The sequence below is a fragment of the Falco naumanni genome, chromosome 2 (genome assembly GCF_017639655.2).
Source record: "Falco naumanni isolate bFalNau1 chromosome 2, bFalNau1.pat, whole genome shotgun sequence".
Taxonomy (NCBI): domain Eukaryota; kingdom Metazoa; phylum Chordata; class Aves; order Falconiformes; family Falconidae; genus Falco; species Falco naumanni.
This window is the reverse complement of record NC_054055.1, coordinates 80,900,551-80,918,976: the sequence shown is the minus strand read 5'-3', so window position 1 is coordinate 80,918,976 and position 18,426 is coordinate 80,900,551. Positions and strand designations below refer to the sequence as shown.

General features: G+C 45.4%; 1 protein-coding gene across 4 annotated transcripts in view; it reads right to left on the bottom strand.

Annotated features, from left to right (window-relative positions):
- Nucleotides 1-9,115: 9,115 nt before the first annotated feature.
- Nucleotides 9,116-18,426, bottom strand: part of PKNOX1 (PBX/knotted 1 homeobox 1) — a 49,557-nt gene continuing 40,246 nt past the window's right edge. For all 4 annotated transcript variants that reach the window (XM_040585173.1, XM_040585170.1, XM_040585169.1 and 1 more), the window contains one exon: nucleotides 9,116-18,177. In XM_040585173.1, the coding sequence (XP_040441107.1) occupies nucleotides 17,966-18,177 (212 nt within the window). In that variant the 3' untranslated portion in view covers nucleotides 9,116-17,965. The remainder of the gene's footprint in view (nucleotides 18,178-18,426) is intronic.

Below are 18,426 nucleotides of genomic sequence, written 5' to 3'. Positions count from 1 at the left end.
CCCTGCATGCACAGCAGGTCTCTCCCAGGGGGTTAGGGAAGCTTTAGGGTGCCTGGGGTCACACCGGAGAGCTTTGCAGCTGGAATGAGAGCTCCAGGCTGCTGCTGCTGCATGTGCGTGTGTGTGCAAACCAGAGCCTAAGACAGCTCTCTCAGTGGTCTGGAAGTACCCAAGACTGTGGGGGACTAGCCATGCTAATGGGCTGTCCTCTCAGAAACTGCGTATGTTTATGCAAAAGATGTTCCATTACTGTGAGTTTGAACAGGAACAAATACAGTATTTGATGCATCTGAGCTGAATGTTTGCTTGCAGAGCAGGCTGCTGCCCGGCACGCTGAGCATGTAGTGTGTGGGGGTGTGCTTTTACCCGGGTGGGCAAAATCCAGCAGCTCTCAAAAAATAGCCAGCTGAAACCCCAGATGGCAGACAGGCCAGCAGCATGTAATGACAGCCCAGGCTTCTGCCGCTCTCAACCTCTTTGCAGTCTGCGTGGCCCCTACGGCTCAGCCCAAACCCCAGTGCTCCCAGCAGCAGCAGCAGCAGCAGCAGCAGCAGCAGCAGCAGCAGCAGCATGTGGGGCAGTGGCTGCTAGCTGCAGGCAGGCTACGGGACAGGCAGCTGCATCCCAGCAGGGGTGAAGTAACTGCTGAATATTAACTATGAATATTTACAATAGATTCTGTATGTTATCTATGAACTGGCAACTAATAAAGTTGAGTGTGAGCTCTGGACATTTCAGGGTTGCACCACCTGGGCTGGAGCCAGGCTCACCAGGGTGCACTCCCAAGGCCCTCCAGCCCCTGACCCTGGGGGCTGCCTCCAGCAGGCACATCTGATGGTGGTGGCATTGCCCTGGCCAGGGATGTCAGAATGGTATCTGCTGTAGTTTGCCATAAGCTGTGACCCTGAGGATGCAAATGCAGCCTGCAGCACCCAGCAGGACAGAGCACTGCCCCACTGGCACCCCGGGGTGCTGAGTCGGGCATTCGGGGTGGCAGGAGGGACAGCTGGTGCTATCCAGGCTATACCAAGGCCATATCAGTATTTCATGTGTCCAGGGAGAGGCGGCCACCCAACTCAGTGCTCTTGGGCTCTGTGGGGTACGGGGCTCCCACATACCTACTAGAGGAATGGGGATTTTCAGGCTTAAGGAGCTGGGGGGGGAGGGGGCACGGGGGGGGTGGTGCCACAGGAGGAGGCCAGGGGCCGGGCAGCAGTGCCCAGCTCTGGTGCAGGAGATGGAGCCCAGTCCTGCAGCATCAGCCCACGCCCTTCTCCCAGACACCCCCTGCTCTGAGGGGTACGCGTGTGTGCACGCGTATATGGGGGAGTGCATGTTTCCAAAACTCTTCCTGCTCCCCACAGTCCCATCTGCTGCAAGGTGTCTTTGCTTTTCATCCCATTGCTCTGCAAGACTGAGGGGCACATTTCCAACAAGCTCAATTAGTAATTCAGGCTAAGACATTATCATACCAGGGAGCAAATGGCCCCAGGGGAGCTCGGGCTGCCCACGACAGTCAGGGCACAGGGGTTATGCTCACATGTTAGCTCCCCCGCTAAGATACATTGGCCTTGGCTCCCCGCAGCTTAATCCAGAGGAGAACAGCCAGGCAGGGCCCAAAGTGCTTTAAACGGTGTGTGTCAAGCGGTGTGTGAGGGCTGCCCTGCCCTGGGAAGCTGCATGGAGACAAGGATAAAATGTGTGCTCTGAGAAGGTCCATGCCAACCTCTGGATCCTGAGGGGGAGCACTGTGGGGTGCACTACCCCAGAGCTGGCTGTCCTTCCACCTGTGCTACCGTGCTAGAGCTTTTATCTAATTTTGTTTTCCTTCTGGACACTAGCTTCCATGTCCCCCTGAGTCTGCAAAGCTCAGGGAGAACCTGATGTTTCAGAAACCCTGGCTGAAGTCTGCAAAGAAGGGTGCGTGGGGAGATGCCAGACCTGCAGACGGCTGGGAGATGCCGGATTAGTCTGCGGTCAGACAGACCAATGCAACAACCCTAGCAAGATAAGCATCTTGCTGGCCCTGCCCAGCCATCTTTTGTGTTAGGGAGGCTTCCCCGCCTCCACCCCCTCCACCCCCTCCACCTCCTACCCCCCACCCCCACCCCCCCCACCCCCGCCAGTGTTTCATCTGGTGGAGCCGCACCGCACCACCAGCAGTAGATAAATACAGGGCTCGGGCAGTCTGTAGGGTGAAGACCGAAGACCGGAGTTGCCACGCCGGGTCCTGCTCCGCACGCCAGCACCCACGCCAGCACCCACGCCAGCACCCACGCCAGCTGCCCGGCCACCCTGCAGGTAACCAGCGCTGTGCCGCGCCTCGAGCCACGGCCACGGCTACGGCCGGGACCTGGCGTGGGGCAGGAGGGGAGCGCCGTGGGCAGCCTGCAGCCTGGCTCTCCAGAGCTGAGGGGGAGGGCGAACATTTCACCAGGAACAGCGGCCTGGCGCAAGCAGGAGGCTGTTGCCACTGCAGCTGCTAAACATCAAACTCCGCGTTGTGGCTTTGCTGGAAATGGGCTCTGCTGAAGAAGCCTGATTTCATTGCTAGGTGGGGGTCAGGGGTTTCGGCGGTGAGTGGGGCCACCAGGGCTGGACAGAGGTTCAGGTGTGCAAAACCTTTGACTTAATGGTGCCTGGCAGTGGTGCCCTGCGCTGTCTGTGTGCGAAGCCCAGAGGGACCCGGCAGCTGAAGCTGGGGCAGCCGGGAGGGAGCCCTCGGGGGGCTGCGGAAGGGGCATCCTCGCACAGCACAGGCTTTCCACCAGGAGCGGGTCTGGGCTCCGTGCTGCTCGGCACAGCGACCAGTCTGCTGGGAACGGTGGTAAAGTAATAGTAGATTAAAATGTGTGAATGAAACAAAGGGGCAGAACAGTAACTTACAACAAGGATGAATCAAGCAGCTACCAGGAACTCTCAACAAACAGAGTTTGCTTTAAAAAGAGGAAAGCTTTAAAGTCCATAGTCCTTCAAATTGAAGATGGATGGAGTTCATGCTTTCAAGCTTTTTCTTTATAGTTATGCGATTTGGAAATATTCTTGTTTAAAAGAAACGTTAAGAAGTAATTGCAAGTAGTTGCATGTCTGCAAGAGTAGGAAATCGGGGTTATCAAATACACCATTTAGGGAAAATGTTGGGTCTTGAAAAGGTCGAAGTCTAAAAAAAGGGTCCTTAGCCATAAAACAAAGAGGGGAGTCAGCGTAGGCTGCCAGGCAGTGCTGTGCCTCCTAGGGGCACATGTCCAGGGGATTTCATGTCCATGAACAACTCTCCACTTAAAAACGGGCTGGCCAAAAAACCCTGAAGGAGGCAAAGAGCAGAGGCACACAGGAGTGCCCAACATCAGAAGCATCTTGCTTATGAAGCAGAAGCTTCACAAGCTGAAACAAGCCTGAGGTGACCCGCTTGGCTTCCCGTGAGGGACTGAGGCAGCTGGGAGAGGCAGGCAGGAGAGGCAGGACACCCAGACCCAGTCTGTGGAGGAGCAGGGTCCCAACTGCAGTAATAGCCACAGGGTGAGCCACCAAAGCAGACAGTGCTTCTCTGAGCCCTTCATGTGTCTGTGGCCAAATGCCTGCCAGGAGCATTTAGTCACTGAAACGTAAACTTTAGCATCTATATAGGGGTGAACAAGTGCCGTTTGCCAGCCAGGGCAGCTGTGCCAAAGCTCGGTGTGTGCTGCAATGTGGACTTTGCTGACCCAGTGATGTTGCAGCCATCTGAACAGCTGGTGGGTGGAGGACACCTTGGTCAAGCCAGGATGACTGTTCAGGCACAAGATTTTATGTTTTAGAGCAAACCATCCTAGTCCCAGGAATCTGCAGATAACCAAAGCTACAAACCAAAGCATGTCAGGGAGTGGCGGCTGTATCCCACTCGCTTCAAACCTCAGGTCGGTGCGGGTGGGGGTGGGGTGAGTCCTTTGGGTTTTGGTATGCCTGTGCCAAGTGTGATGCCTGCACCCATCTCCTCCTTTCTCTCCCCAGAATCATGGCTCTTGCTGGTGCTTTTCACCTCTTGCTCGCCTGCCTCCTTCTCTGCGGCGTGGCTCCAAAACCCATGTGCGACCCCAGGACTTGCACGCCGTGCCCTGAGAGGGATGTGGAAGAGCTGGCCACCACCACAGCTGGGGGCTGCTGCCCCCCCTGCCCCCCACCCTGCACCTGCCCCCCCTACCTGGAGAGCGATTGCGAGATGCAAGGCTTTGCCAGTGGCCATGTCCCCACTGGCCGCTCCTTCTACATCGACTTCGCCCGCAAGCTGTGCACCTGCCACCCCAGCGGGGACATCACCTGCACCCCACTGTGCCCCCGCCTGCCCGCCACCTGCCAGGCTGTGGGCAGCCCTGTGGCCGATGGCTGCCCTCGCTGTGTCTGCTACGATGAGGAGGAGATGGCAGTGCCTGCCGGCACCATCACCACCCGGGGGGGGCAGATTTGCACCTGCCCCACCAAGGGGGGCCAGCTGCAGTGCAGAGACCATGAGAGCAAGGAGTGAACCTCTCCCCTCCGCCAGTCAAAGGCAGAGGACAGGGGAGCCTCTCTGGCAGCAGAAGGCTTGCTGCACCGTGGGGCATTCTCGCTGAAAGCATTAAGCGCTTCAATCTGTCCTAGAGAATTTGGCAATTATTATGGCCATGCCGCAGAGTGCTAGAGAGATGCTGCATTGTCTGTCATTTATACGCCAGGGCAAAGTGTGTGTCGCGGGTGAGCTTTCTTTGTTGCAAGGTTTGTTCCATGGCAGTGGACTGTGAGAGCTTAGACTGCTGCTAGCATGTAACTGGAACAAATGTAGTTACTTATTTATTTGTAAGATGACTGTGCTTTTGTATGTATTTATGTTTAATAGTCTCTTTATATAAGCTCGCTGGATAAACTTCCTCCCAGGAGCCAGGTTTTTGCTTCCTGTAATGCCATCAAGTTGAAAGTGGCGGGACACAAATGAGAAGATTGGCTGACATCCCCCTCTCCAGGCTTTTCTTACGTGGGAAGAGTAGGTGGGTTAGCACATGGCCGTGTTCTTAGAAGACAAACCCCTCTCGTGCCTCCATCCTCTAAAGCAAAGCTTTGAAGACCCATGTGAGGATGTTGGCAGCCAAGGGTCAGTGCTTCACAGCCACCTGGATGGAGCAGTTGCCCAGGGATGACCCCTGTCAGCGCCAGTTCCGCAGGAATACCCCAAACTGTGTGTCAGTGACTGTCCCCTCACTTGTGCTCTCCTCTTACCACTGCTGGAGACAGAGGATACAGCAGAGCTGTGTCTTCTGAACACTTTGATGTATATAGATATACAGAGACACATATATATATATGCAGGGATACTTTAATAAAAAAACCCAGCTTCATCAGGCTGAGATGCTAACAAGTGTTAGTTGCGTTCCTTCAAGGGGTTGAATAAAGTCAATTTTACCAAAAAGCGTTTGAAAACTTTACTGATAAGTATGCATATACTTTCCTCATGTGTTATCCGGTGTTACTTGGGCCAGGGGCCAGACAAGCCTTTCTCCAGCCACCGTGGCCTCAGGTATACCTGGAAACATTAAAAGTGCACCCCACCCCCGATGTTTTCACATTCCTCTCTACTGCTCTCTCTGATGCTGTTTGACTGCAAAACAACAGTGAGTGGATGAGACTCGGGTGAAGGGTTAGCAAACGCTTGGAGGAAGCAGGTGAATTTGCTTTTCAAGATGAAACAAGGGGCCCTGTCAAACGGGGCTGTCAGAGGCTGACCCTGCCCAGGGCTCTGCTGAGCCTCGGCCAGAGATGTGCGAGCTCAGCACGTCTGAAGAAACACTGCACCTCGCAGCTGGGCCTGGGGCTTAAGGGCATCCGAGTGACTGCACTGTCCCCCTTGGCACGGCCACTCCACCAATGGCCCTTAGCTGGTGCCTGTGGGATGGGACCCCCAACCTGGACTTTTCCCATGGCTGGAGGGCTCTCGGGGATTAACAATGCTGCACTGGTCTGGGGCCTTGCAGCGGGCAGACTGAGAGCACAGGAAGGGACTGTGCTGGGGACACAAGGGGATGCGCTCTGCATGGAGCCAGGGCAGCCGGGATACCCTCCTGCTCGGATCCTGCATCAGCTGCTGCAGGGACGGGGAAGCAGGAGAGGAGAAGGGCACCTTCAACAGGGAAAACGTCCCTCCCCAGGCACCCGACCCACACCTGGCAAGCTCCCCTGCGGGGATGGGCCGACCCTTGCGGCCACCACCACCGGCAGAGCCCAAGCGCTCCGCAGTTTTGCCTTCTGCCTGCACAATGTGCAGAAAACCGCAGCGCAGTGGAGGGCCGGCCCGGGTGAGGCGGAGTGCTCGATGCCACCAACATGTGGCACGGCCTCACATGTGGCACGGCCTCGCATGTGGCACAGCCCCGCAACACTACCGCGCGCTCCCTTCCCACCTGGCATCCAAAGCTGCAGGCGGCACCGCGGCAAGTCACCTGCGGGCCACCAGCAATCTCTGCAGCTCAGGGCTGAGAAATGTCGCTGGGTGACAACTGACAAGGTTAGGGAACGACACCTCTTACTCTCCCCTGGTTTTCTGAGGTAGGTGGTACGAGAGAAGGCAGGCGGTGACTGCGGGTGCAAGCGAACACTGAGCGTGCGACGGTGAACGCACACCTCTGCCGCTGCTGATTCCATGAGGGGGCCAGAAACTGCCCTCCCCAGCCAGCCAGGGTGCCCACGCCTGCCTGTGCTCCGGGTCCAGCCACCAGCGAGGACTCCCCAGCTCCAGCACAAGCCGAGCCACACCAGACCCTGGCCTCACACACGTCCCTGCTCATTCCCACAGGACATGTTCCTGTCATGGGGAAGGGGGCTTTACCCAGCACCCCTTCCCCCTCTGCTCTTCTCCATCTGGTTGGAAAAACTTAGTTCTTGAAATTGTCACCTTCCAGACCAGTCACCAGACATCCCATGCTGGTGTTGAAGCCAGCAGCGTAACAAATTCTTCCCATTACAGGTTTTTAATTACATGCTGTCCAGGTATTTACAAATAGCTGAATGAATTCACATCCTGTACACGCTTGCAAGGTGTATTTCAGTCCATGGGGTTAGTTCTCTTTTGTGCCTGCCAAGCATTTAAGGAAATCAGAACGGGTTAGCCCGCGTAGTGATGGGTTTTGCAAGCACAACAATTGTTGGGAAGTCACCAGTGATTTGGACAGACTCTTTGCCGCCTGGGGAGGGTGGTGGTCTGCTGGGGTTGTTTATCCTTTGTCACCCATCTTATCTGTCACACTGCTTCCCTGTCTTGTGTGACTGATAACCTTTGAACAGGACAGAACAAGACAGCAATCCCTGAATATTGGTTTTGTGTGAATGCTCTTTATACAGGGCCAGCACGGGAACAACGAGACATTATTCTTCAAATCATCTGTGCAAAGAGTCCGCACCGGTTCCTTTGCAAGCCATCTTCTGCAGGTGGTGAACAGCTTCTTTGCTCTGCCACCATCTCTGATTTGAGGATGGCTTGCATCTCTAGCCTCTCTGCCTGGAAGCCTCACAGGATCTCTGTCTGTATTTCATCACGTTGAAATAAGCTGCTGCATTTTGCTACTTTTTCCATAAACAGCACCAGCACAGGAAGAAAAAAACCCAACCCTGTTCAAAGATGAGGCACCACTCAGTTGTCAGAATTTATTCATTTAACGTCTTGGGTTTTAGCATGCTTTATTTGAATGGCTGTTGTTCTGGATTCTCCAATATTAATCACCCATGTGCTTGTCTACATTTTGGACAGAGTATTGCTGGTATTTTTATTTCTGTTTTTCCAGGTCAGATTTTCCTCATGGTCTGTCAGGTGTAGTTCTACAACTACTCATTTGCATGGTCACTGTTACTTTGCATCACAGCCAGGAAGGTAGTTGCAGGTAAGGAGCCAAACGTGTTTCTTAAGTGCAAAGCAGCACACAAATGCTTGTGCATCCCTAAACCAGCCCTGAAAATTGAGTCAACTGAAATTTGCAACTCCTAAAAAGAACGAATTTTACATATAGCACAATAAAGTTTGGGGGTGGGGGTGTGTGTTCTTCAGTGTCCCATAACTTTGTAAAAGATCATTACTGCTGCTCAGTTATTTGTGGAACCAATAGGGCCTTTCTTCATTTTATTAATGATTTAATCATTGATTTAAAGAGAACCATGTTTTGGGCATCAGTCCTTTTCAACACACCCTCTCAGTTCCTGCCTCATGAGGCTGTAAGATATTATGGTAAAATATTCACAGGTGAAAGCCCATTAGGAGGTGACCTTTCGGCACGACTATACCCAGTGCCAAGAAGTCAAAGTGTCTGGCCAAGTCCTTCTGCTTTTCCTGACAACCTGTCAGAAGTGAATTCCTTCTGGGTGGAAGCTGCTGCTCTGCTCCCCCAGCCTGCATCTGCAAAGCCTGGGTGTAGGGGATGGCTGCCTTTTTGTCTAGGCATTATGCTCTTAAATTATTAGAAACCCTGATGCTGTGGCAGGTTCTGCACTTGTGATTGCTGATCAGGATGACAGCAACATGACAGAGGTTTCCTACAGGATCCCCTAATTTAACTAAACTGGTTGGTAACGGACTGACTACATCCCTTCAGAAATACTTTTTTTAAAAATCTGAGGGCAGGAAGAGAGGTAACATTTAACACTATCTTTCAAATGTGTTCCTTAGAAATTTTAAGCCTGTACAGTGGGCCTGACATGCCTGCTGTCGTGCTAATGATGCAACTTACGAACCAGCAAACAGCACGAGGATGAGAACTAAACTCACACACACAAATGTGACTGGGTCAACATAAAAAGAAAAATATTATAAAGTAGAAGCTGACCTACACCAGGACATTGAGCTAAAGCAGATTTCTTAAATCACACTCCTTCCCATATCCCTTTGGTTCAATATCACAGTGAAAAATCCCAGAGGTATTTTAGAAGAAATTGCAAACAATATTGCATGACATTAAAAGTCCCGATTGTTAGATGTTCTCTGTGTTACAAACAGCAGCCTTTCCTTCTTCCCGGGGCTGGGGGGAAGTAGATTTGACATTTAAAACAGATGTCCTCTGGGAAAAGCAGAGAGGCTGACACTTCAGTTCTCTTAGTCAAAACCACGGAACAGCAAGCAAGGGGCTGCATAAGGAGGAGGATTTACTGGTCAGGAGTTTCAGGACAAACCCAATATATGCACAATTGATGCAGTATATATTTTCCTTCTAAAATTTTAAACAGAAATGGATTTTTCTGACCATTTATTAAGTGTAATTTCTTTAAATTAAGGATTTGCATGATTTACCAGGGAGGGGGTTTGCATGTTTCCCAATGTGCATACTTTGTGACACAGAGTATTAAAATATGCATTTCTGTGCCTAAGACCTTTTACTGGAGCAACCACAAACATTATAAAAAAACATGTACGTGACAAAAATGACACACATTCATTTGGGAAAATAATGTACAAATTGTTTTAGGCCTAAAGTGATTTAGGTTTAACATTGTGCACCTATGCTAAGGACAGCTTATTTTTAGTTACCATTCCAATACTGCATTCAGAGCGGGATCCACAACTCTGTTCTGTAAGGTTGTTGGGCTTTTTCCAGCCAAGCTGGATTTGAATCTTGCGAAGGATTTACAGAGTCATTATTCAACACTACTCACAGTTAAAAGTTCAAGGAACACAGAAAAAGTCCAGGGTATGTAATCAAGGATTAACTGTTGTCAGCTTTCAAATAAAGGAAGGAGGACAGTAAAAAAAAAAAAAAAAAAAGTCAGGAATACGGAAACAGTTGTTTGAAAGCAGAATGGAGCATCTTAGAGGAAAGTTATTATTTCTGTAGCTGCTTAAAGTGTCACTGCATTTACAGGTGAGACAGGGGTATTGTTTCCCCCACTACCTGACAAGTTGAAAAGGCAGCACAGGTATTATCTAACAACTGCCAACCCAGTTCCTCAGAATCTTGGCAGTTTTGCAATTCCGAGTTTCATTTGATGATGCTTCTTAAAATTTTCAGGGATCTCAATCCAGCTATAGTACTGAGTTAACAAAGTTAATCGGAATCAGCTGCACAAAGCAGTCCTCCTCTGTGTAAAAAAACCCAACCAAATAAAAAAAAAATCACCTTGTTTCAATATAAAAATACAGTCAGATACCAGCAACAGAAATACTCTTTCTCCTTCCTGGCCTTGATCTGAATCTCACCCATGGAGCCATGCATACTCCCAAGTATCTTAGGAAAAAAAACAATCAGTACCTGTGCAGTAATTATTCTGCTTATGCAATTGCACAGGTAAGTCAGTTCCCTTGTCTTTTCTGTGTGCAAGCCTCTGCTGAAAGTGGTCTAAATTCTAAAGACCAAATAAGGTTATAACCTGAGCTCTGCAGAAATCCATAGGAAACAATGTGATGAACGTTAAGAGATTGAGGAGTCTCTGCAGTTTGTAGCTCATAGTGAAAGGATGCAGGGGGGCAGGGGTACAGCAAAAACAGCATTTAAATCAATCACTGGTTTCTTAAGTACTGCCTATTTTCGTGACTGTTAAAAATCTTAGTTTAAAAATGCCTGGATCTTAACAAAAGGTCTCTAAATTAAATTTTATTATCAAATTCACATTTAGTATATCCATCAGTTTATATTTAGGATTCAGTGATCACCTCAAGAAAAAGCTAGGAACAATTGTCAGGAGCAGGTCCAACGGCCTAATCTTCTGACTTGTGCTAGTAGTGACACAAAAGCCCAAAGACGAGCAGAGAGGATAAATATCCATAGATCTTCCCCTGTTACTTCGTAAGGTCTAGATCACATCTTAGCTGCATCAGGAAGACAAACCAAACCCGACCTACAAAGGTGACACGGCTTTCAGGTTTTAGTAGGGTATCTAGAGTGTGGGTTTTGTTTTGTTTTTAAAATACACCACAGGCTTAATCCTGCATACCCTGCAGACTCTAGACTTGCATGAATTTAAACATGGATTTTAAATAAATAATACAGTATGCAGTATGTGTCCCAGCCTTATCTGTTACTTTTTGCAGAATCCTCCTTTTACACTGCTTATGGTTTTTCCCCTCATTTTAGCACTGAGGATATTGCTCTTGTTTTCTACAGTGTGGGGTTTTTAGAAAAAGCCCTGAACTGCATACTAAATGATTACTGTTTTGTAAACAGGTGCTCCACAAAAGTAAACCATTGTTTACTTATGACTGTGCTTCCAATTCCTGTAATGCTTTCCTGAACATGGAATTCATCTTTCAGGGGAATCTGAAACAAACTGACTAGGAATACACTATATTTGACATAATTTAGGTGAAATAATCTGCTTTACAGATTGGTTGGTTCGTTTTTTCTTCTCTTCAGATTAAGGAAAAAAAGAATGCTTCCTGCCAGCAGTGGAGTTAATATTTCCAATGATACCACCAGGAGTTACTTGAGCTGCTCGCTCTTCGAAATACTCCACTACTCGGCTAAGCACAGATTAACCCTTTAAAACCAACGTGCGATCCAAAACTCTTGGGGACAGTTCTGGAGTAAGTAAATAGCTATAAAAAGGTAGTTTTCTGAGAAAATGGTCAATTATGCTTAGAACTGCATGTTCTTCAGGGTAAGCGGAACTCTGTCACACAGTCAGTCTGAAAGCTGACAGAGACCTGGTAACCTAACAGTTTTGACTGTTTCATAGCCCATGAAATTTAAAGGAAGGTACCGACACCCCACCATGACACCCACCCAGCTGTTACTCAAGGGGACATGTCTGCCAAGCAAGGCAAGGCACCAGGAGCCTGTACCAGCTCTAGCCAGGACAGTCACACACAACCCCTTCGGCCAGGTGTACTGGGCTCTGGGCTGTTTTGTTTGGGAATCACACTTGGATGTCACCATGCCAGATGCTGGGGAAGCAAGAGTAGGAATAAATTACCCTTCGGTGCTAAGCAGAAGTAGCACTTCTCTTCAGAGCCCCCATGACTGTCCTCATCTTTGTGAGGAAGACTCACATGCACTGGATGAGTTTGGAGCTTCTTCCTAGAGGAACTGCTATCTTGTAATAAAAAGGCTGTTCATTTCCTGAAGATTTCTGATCTAGGAGAACATGGTAATTTTAGAAATGCATTACAATCTATCTGGCTAAACAAGTTCACACACGGGACTTGCACAGAGGAAGTCTTTTCAAGTTAAGTCGCTGCCATATATGCTTGGAACCATTACTGAAAGTTTGATGTCCATATAATTTTAATTAACAATTTTGAAACAACAACAAAAAAAAAACAAAAACCCCAAACCAAACCCAAAGTCACACACATTATGGACTATTTATGTGCTAATTCTTTCTTTCATTGAAACTGCTCCTGTGTTACAAAAGAGTAATAAAAATCCCCATACTGGTAAGGACTAGTAAACATTTTTTTTTCATTTGCATAAACAAGGAAACCCAAACAAATAACAAGGCCAAGGATTGTCCTTGGCCAAGAACTGGTTAACTAGTTTGAAACTGTGCTCAAGATTTCTTGAAAACACATTTTTTTGTGTCTTTCAGCCAAACAATACTGCTAAAAAGTAATGCAAATGCTTTGCTTTACAAATGTGCTTTTTCTGTTCATAGGGAACAGTAGTGTAAAAATACATCATCCATGAAGCATATTCTCATTTTTAATGTCTCCTTTGATAGATCAGTTGCTTCAAGATCCCTTAACAACCAAGGAAGAAAAAGTTCTAGGGTTCACATTTTAAAGATTCCCAGTTGTACAGACCAAGTGTTGCTAACCCATGAAAGATTTACGAGCCATTTCTGCCACAACCTGAAAGCACTGGATTCTATTAACATGAAGTAAGTATCTTTATAGTAGCCTGCAAGGTTGGTAAGGCATTTCACTGCTTTCTCGCACCTTGCTTTTCTCTGGCAAAACCAGCTGTGATCACTCAGCAGGTCCTAAAGAACCAAGTCACAGAAAAGGAACAGATTTTATATTTCCAGGTGACAAGAATGAACAAACAACATGATTTGGGCAATCACTTAAAAGCACATTAGTGCCAATTTCATTACACTTTACACTGGATGATGAAGTTAGTTTAGGACTTAAAACCCAAACAACCCAAAACCCATTTGAAGGAGCTTAGCAAGCCAAGGGCAGGGGTGGGAAGGAATCCACACTGAGTTTGAGTTTGGCAAAATGAACCTGCTTTACTCTTCAGCTACGCTGAACAGTAAAGAGCAAAGGGTATCCAGCACAAGGCTGATGATTTGACTGTTTGCACACTACAATTAAACGTGCATTTTCATGGATATGTACTGTTTTTAGGAGGTGGCGAGAGTCTGAATTTATTATTAGGAAACCAAAACATTTCACTTAATTGTTTAACATGCGAGATTTTCATGAGGGAATGAAGGTTAGTTACATTTCCAACAGGATTTCAAAACTACATTTTGCCTCTTCAGCTCTAAAAAGTAAGCCGAATATAAGGCTGAAAGGTTTAAAGGACTAATCAAAGTAACAGAAGTCAGAAAGACAGTAACAACACAGCACCTAAAAATGGGTAATTCACACATTTTTGACAGTTGTGTCTTGCATAGACAAATACTCATTTTTTTCTCCCAAGACAACTCAACTTCAGAAAAGAAATCTTAAACTGACTTTAATTACAATTAGATGCATGTGTTCCAATTTTTCAAAATACCAGGGTGTTCTGTTTTTTTGTTTAAGTGCTACAAGCCTAACGGTTTTATGAAACTATCATCCTTTGAAAAGGCTTTGCTGCATCCTCTAGGCTGTCAAGTTCATCAAGTCAGGAAGCTGAACTGCCTTCCAATTATTTCAGAAACAAATAAATACAGTATTCATGCATTAAGTCTTTGTGGCCACACTCCACCAGAACACCCACATACCTGAAGCTACTTTTAAAACACAGGGACTGGGAACTCTTAATTCCTCAGTGTAGGTCTGCCTCCTGGCTGTATTCTGAACATCAAAATGGTACATGGTGAACACCAGGTCAACATGAATTCCTGCCCTTCTAAACCCTTTGTCCATACCCTGGTTTCCACTGAAAGAAAACCTAGGTATGCAGGCAAGAGGAAGCTGGAGTGCTCTCTAAGAAGTTCCTAACAGTGATCAGGCACCAGAACAGGGAACCAATTCTCTGACAGGTAAATGCAGCCTGAGGTGCAGCCTTAAGGAGTTTCCCTGAGGTCAGCAGGACTCCACTTTGACCCAACATCCAGATCTAGGAAACTCTCTGCAGAGCCAGAGCCATGCCTGCCAATTCTAAATGTTTTCCAATGCGATTATTTCTTTGGAACAGTCATTTAAAAATATATCCTCATTGACTCAGAACTGTTCTACTAAAATGCAGTGTTTCTAAAGTTAAAGAATAACAGGAAATTCTCTTGCCTGTTACAGAAATCTTGGAAAAAACTGGACTGAGAACCCCATTTTGGGTTAATGAACTTGATTACATGGAAGAAAAATTAAAAGTTTCAATGATCATAACTGCAGAAGAATTACACTGATTTAAAAAACAAATTAATTCTATTGCATATGAATATGACTTTAATTAGGGGTAAGGGAGGAATTATACATGGGTTTAAAGTTAGGTCCCCTACAAAGTCTTTTTAACTAATGTAAACATGTACCTTTCCTGAATAGTGATGCTTTGCTTAAACCAGCAATCTTTCTTAGACAGCAAAAAATTAAGGATGCTACTTTTTTTTTTTCTTCTTTTTTTAAAAATCGTGGAACAAACAAGCCCGTCTGTGCAGTTCATACTCACTACAGAATTCTCACTGAATTAAAAGACAAGATTTGAGTTCCATATATTAAACAATACCTTTGTTACACTGGTAAACCCTTTTCAGTTTTAGGAATTTGAATCCCTACCGGTTTATGTTTCTAATCTGACAGTACAACTGTTCCATATTCCCCCTTTCACAGTAAATTTGGTCAACTTCACTTGCCAGGTACTAATAAACTTGCTGAAGGCAAAGTCACAAATGATTCAGAAGAATAAAACTGCTGCTGCATGTAAGGTGGGGGAATAAAAAAGCAGCTAACCAGATAAAAGTTTTTTTCTGAAAAATAAACTTTCAGAAGTTGGCAAACCCTGATGCCTGGTTGTTTCCAATTGAGTTCCAAGTGGCACATAAACTACATATTCCTGAACCTTCTTTCCAGCCCAGCTGTATAGATATTAAGTTATTTTAATACCCTCTCTATTTTTCAGGATCTCAGTTCTCAGTTTTGAAGTGTGGGCAATTGTCCATTGCCACGCTACCTCCAGACCACCCTGCCCTTCACTGCTGGCCACTTGCTACCCCAACAGCTCTGCTCAGCTGCTTCCACGACCAGCTCAACGCAGGCTGGGGAAGGCTCTGCTGCCAGATCTGAGGCAGCAGCAACTGGTCAAGGGAGGGAAAGGAGATAGTGAGAAATGGCCTGTTCTTCCAGTGTATGTTGATTTTGAAAAGCATACACTTGTTCACAGGCCTGCACACACTGAGAAGCAGACTATTACCTGCCTACATGATAGAATCACAGAATCACAGAATGGTCAGGGTTAGAAGGGACCTCTGGAGATCATCTAATCCAACCCCCTGCTAAAGCAGGTTCTCCTAGAGCAGGTTGCACAGAGTCATGTACAAGATTAACGTACTATTAAACACGAACAAGGCTAGCTGAATAAAACCCCCAGATCAACCAATATAACCTACTATATAATGGAGGCTGAGGGGGGTGATAAAGCACTTAGGGAGTTAAATCAAAACCAAAATAACTAAGAAGAAAAATACAGAATCTGTCTCTGTTCTAGTCATCTCAGGTATCTTTTATAGGAGACAGTGGGTTGAATGTTTCGAAAGGAGCATCATTTGTACATGACGTTTGCCTTTTAAAATATTTTGGGGTCAAAGTGAATTTGACAATAGCCTTCGAGATAGTTATGCTATGTCAAAGCCTGCCAAATTCAATCTGTCATTATTGATTTACTATGCTCTTTAACAAACATGGCACGTTAGTGGCAAAACAGGTAAGTTAGAAGAAAACAAATTCTTTAGAAATTACCACTCCAGCTGGAGTGGATCATTACAGCATTTGAACTAAGAAGCAGGATCCTCAGCCAGGAATAAGCAAAAGCCATAGCAGAAACACCACTTGTGTTGAGTAAAACCCAATGCCAATTTTTCAGAATACCTACTAGTCACTGAAAGCTAGTATTATTCTCCATGTATGTACACCAATGCTACCGACATCTATTTCTGAAGTTTTTCTTCATACCAACTTACACTTGCTTTGGAAGACAATCCAACCATTTAAGCATGTCAAAAAGTACATGCGTTAATCCTACTGAAATCAACGGGACCTAAGCAGAAATTAAGAATTCAATTAAATATTTGCATCTGTCAAAGGGCTTTCTTCAAATACAATGTCTAAAGATTCTAAAAGCTAACATCATCTTCCCAGTCACATTAGAAATGCCACTAGATTCAGTCTAAATCAGAAGGAAGTTCTGGCTTTGATCTAGCCCAACATTGTGACAAATGGACAGGGGGATAAGAGGATGTTGATCATACCGTGAAACTCTTGGAGTCTTACTTGTAGTTAATGATGGGAAACAGAAAGTTCCAAAAGTAACTGTTCATAGATAGACAAACACAGATTCCAAACTCTTGGGGTAAAAAAAAAACCAAAAAACAAACAAAAAACCTGTTATCACGAAAAAAAAAAAAAAAAAAAAGAAGCGTTTTCATCACTAGCTCCTAGTTTTTAAATGACACACACTGATTTTCTACTCTAATAAAGCCTGCTGTATACTCTGGTAGTGACGTTCAGATTTGAAGAAATTTTATATAAATCCTGAAGTTATATTTCTTTTTGTATTAGGGGAAAGTATTTCAAATGCAATAAAATAGCAAAGTGATAGCAGAATTCATGACTGTATAGTAGGCAACTCTTCATTTTTCAGGTTCAGCTGTACAAACTATAAACTGTTAAATTTCTCTAACAACTGGAAAAGTTGTGGGTATTTGAATTTACTTACCTGAATATTCATTTAGCAAATATCTTCAGATACAAGTCTAGATACAGAGTTAATGTAAATTGAATAGTAGTTTACACATATTATAAATCAATGTTTGACAATATCAAAATCCCATCAAACAGTGGGCCCTTCTTATGCTATTATCAAATATAGTATATCACTGTGGGATAGCTGAGAATCATAGAATGCTAGTGTAGGCTTGTTTATTAAATTTGGTCAGTTTTCAGACCTTCCAAATAGGAATACTAAACATTTATTTTTTCCCCTCTGGAAATTCTTTTTTTTTTTTTCCCCCTCCTGCTTAATACAGTCGTCATCCCAATTCCTAGTGAATTTATAAAAATATTTTTTATCCAATAACCCCGGCAAGGTAAAAATAGGAGTTTTTATAGCAAATGATAAACAGGCTCACGGACTATGAGAGAAACTAAACTTATTTAAATTGCCATACATTCGCTACTTAATCACACATTAACATTTTCTTTTTATGTGTGTTGCTGTCCACCTCAGACTAGCAGTTTTTAAGGTGCAGAAGCATCTTTCAAATATATGCATCTAACTTAACGATCAAGTTTCACACACTAGTGTCACATGCTTTAAATTTACATCACCTCCCCATCAAAAGCTGTTAAATAACAGCACTAAATGAAACTGTGTAATTCTTTAGAAATTGCAGCACTTCCAATTCATAGAACAAATGGGTGCCCATGTGGTCTTTTATATTACTAGATATAATTTTCTGAAATAAGGAAAAGAAATTAAAAAACACATTTGAAAGAAGTTGCTGCACCTGCAAAAACACTCTTTAAGCTTACTATGAAATACAAAAAAGTGCACCCTTCTATATCTACATATAAAACATATTAGAAATAAAACTTGTGTAAAATGTTTGCTGTGCAAACTATAAAAAGTCAGTCAGTCAGTCCATTCTTTTTCCTAAACATTTTGTCACACTCTCTTGCTTCCTACTGCAGAGAATCGCTGTTATCCAAGACCAGCCCACTGATATTCGTTGTTGAGAGATCTCCTCCATCATCTTCACCGCTGTCTACAGACTCATCCTCACTTTGCCCTGCCATCATAACTTGCTGAACAGCCAAAGTAGCACCATCAGATGACAAAGACTGGAGGCTGTCTACATTCATGTTGACTGGAGCTGTAATTGTTACAACAGCACCTGGAGAAGCACAATCATAGTATTTTAGCATCTTCCTTGGTTTCTAATTTTAAGTTATACATTTTTATATATAAGAGAATTTACTTCTAATCGACAGGAAGAAAGCCTAAAGAACTAAATTAAAATAAAAGCTATATAGGTTGGCAAACACTTAAATATCAGAAAATGACAAAATTAAGTTGGCCAGGAATCTTAAACTTAGCTGTGTCATGAACACCCATTAGAGCAATTCTCCAATCAAGTCATCAC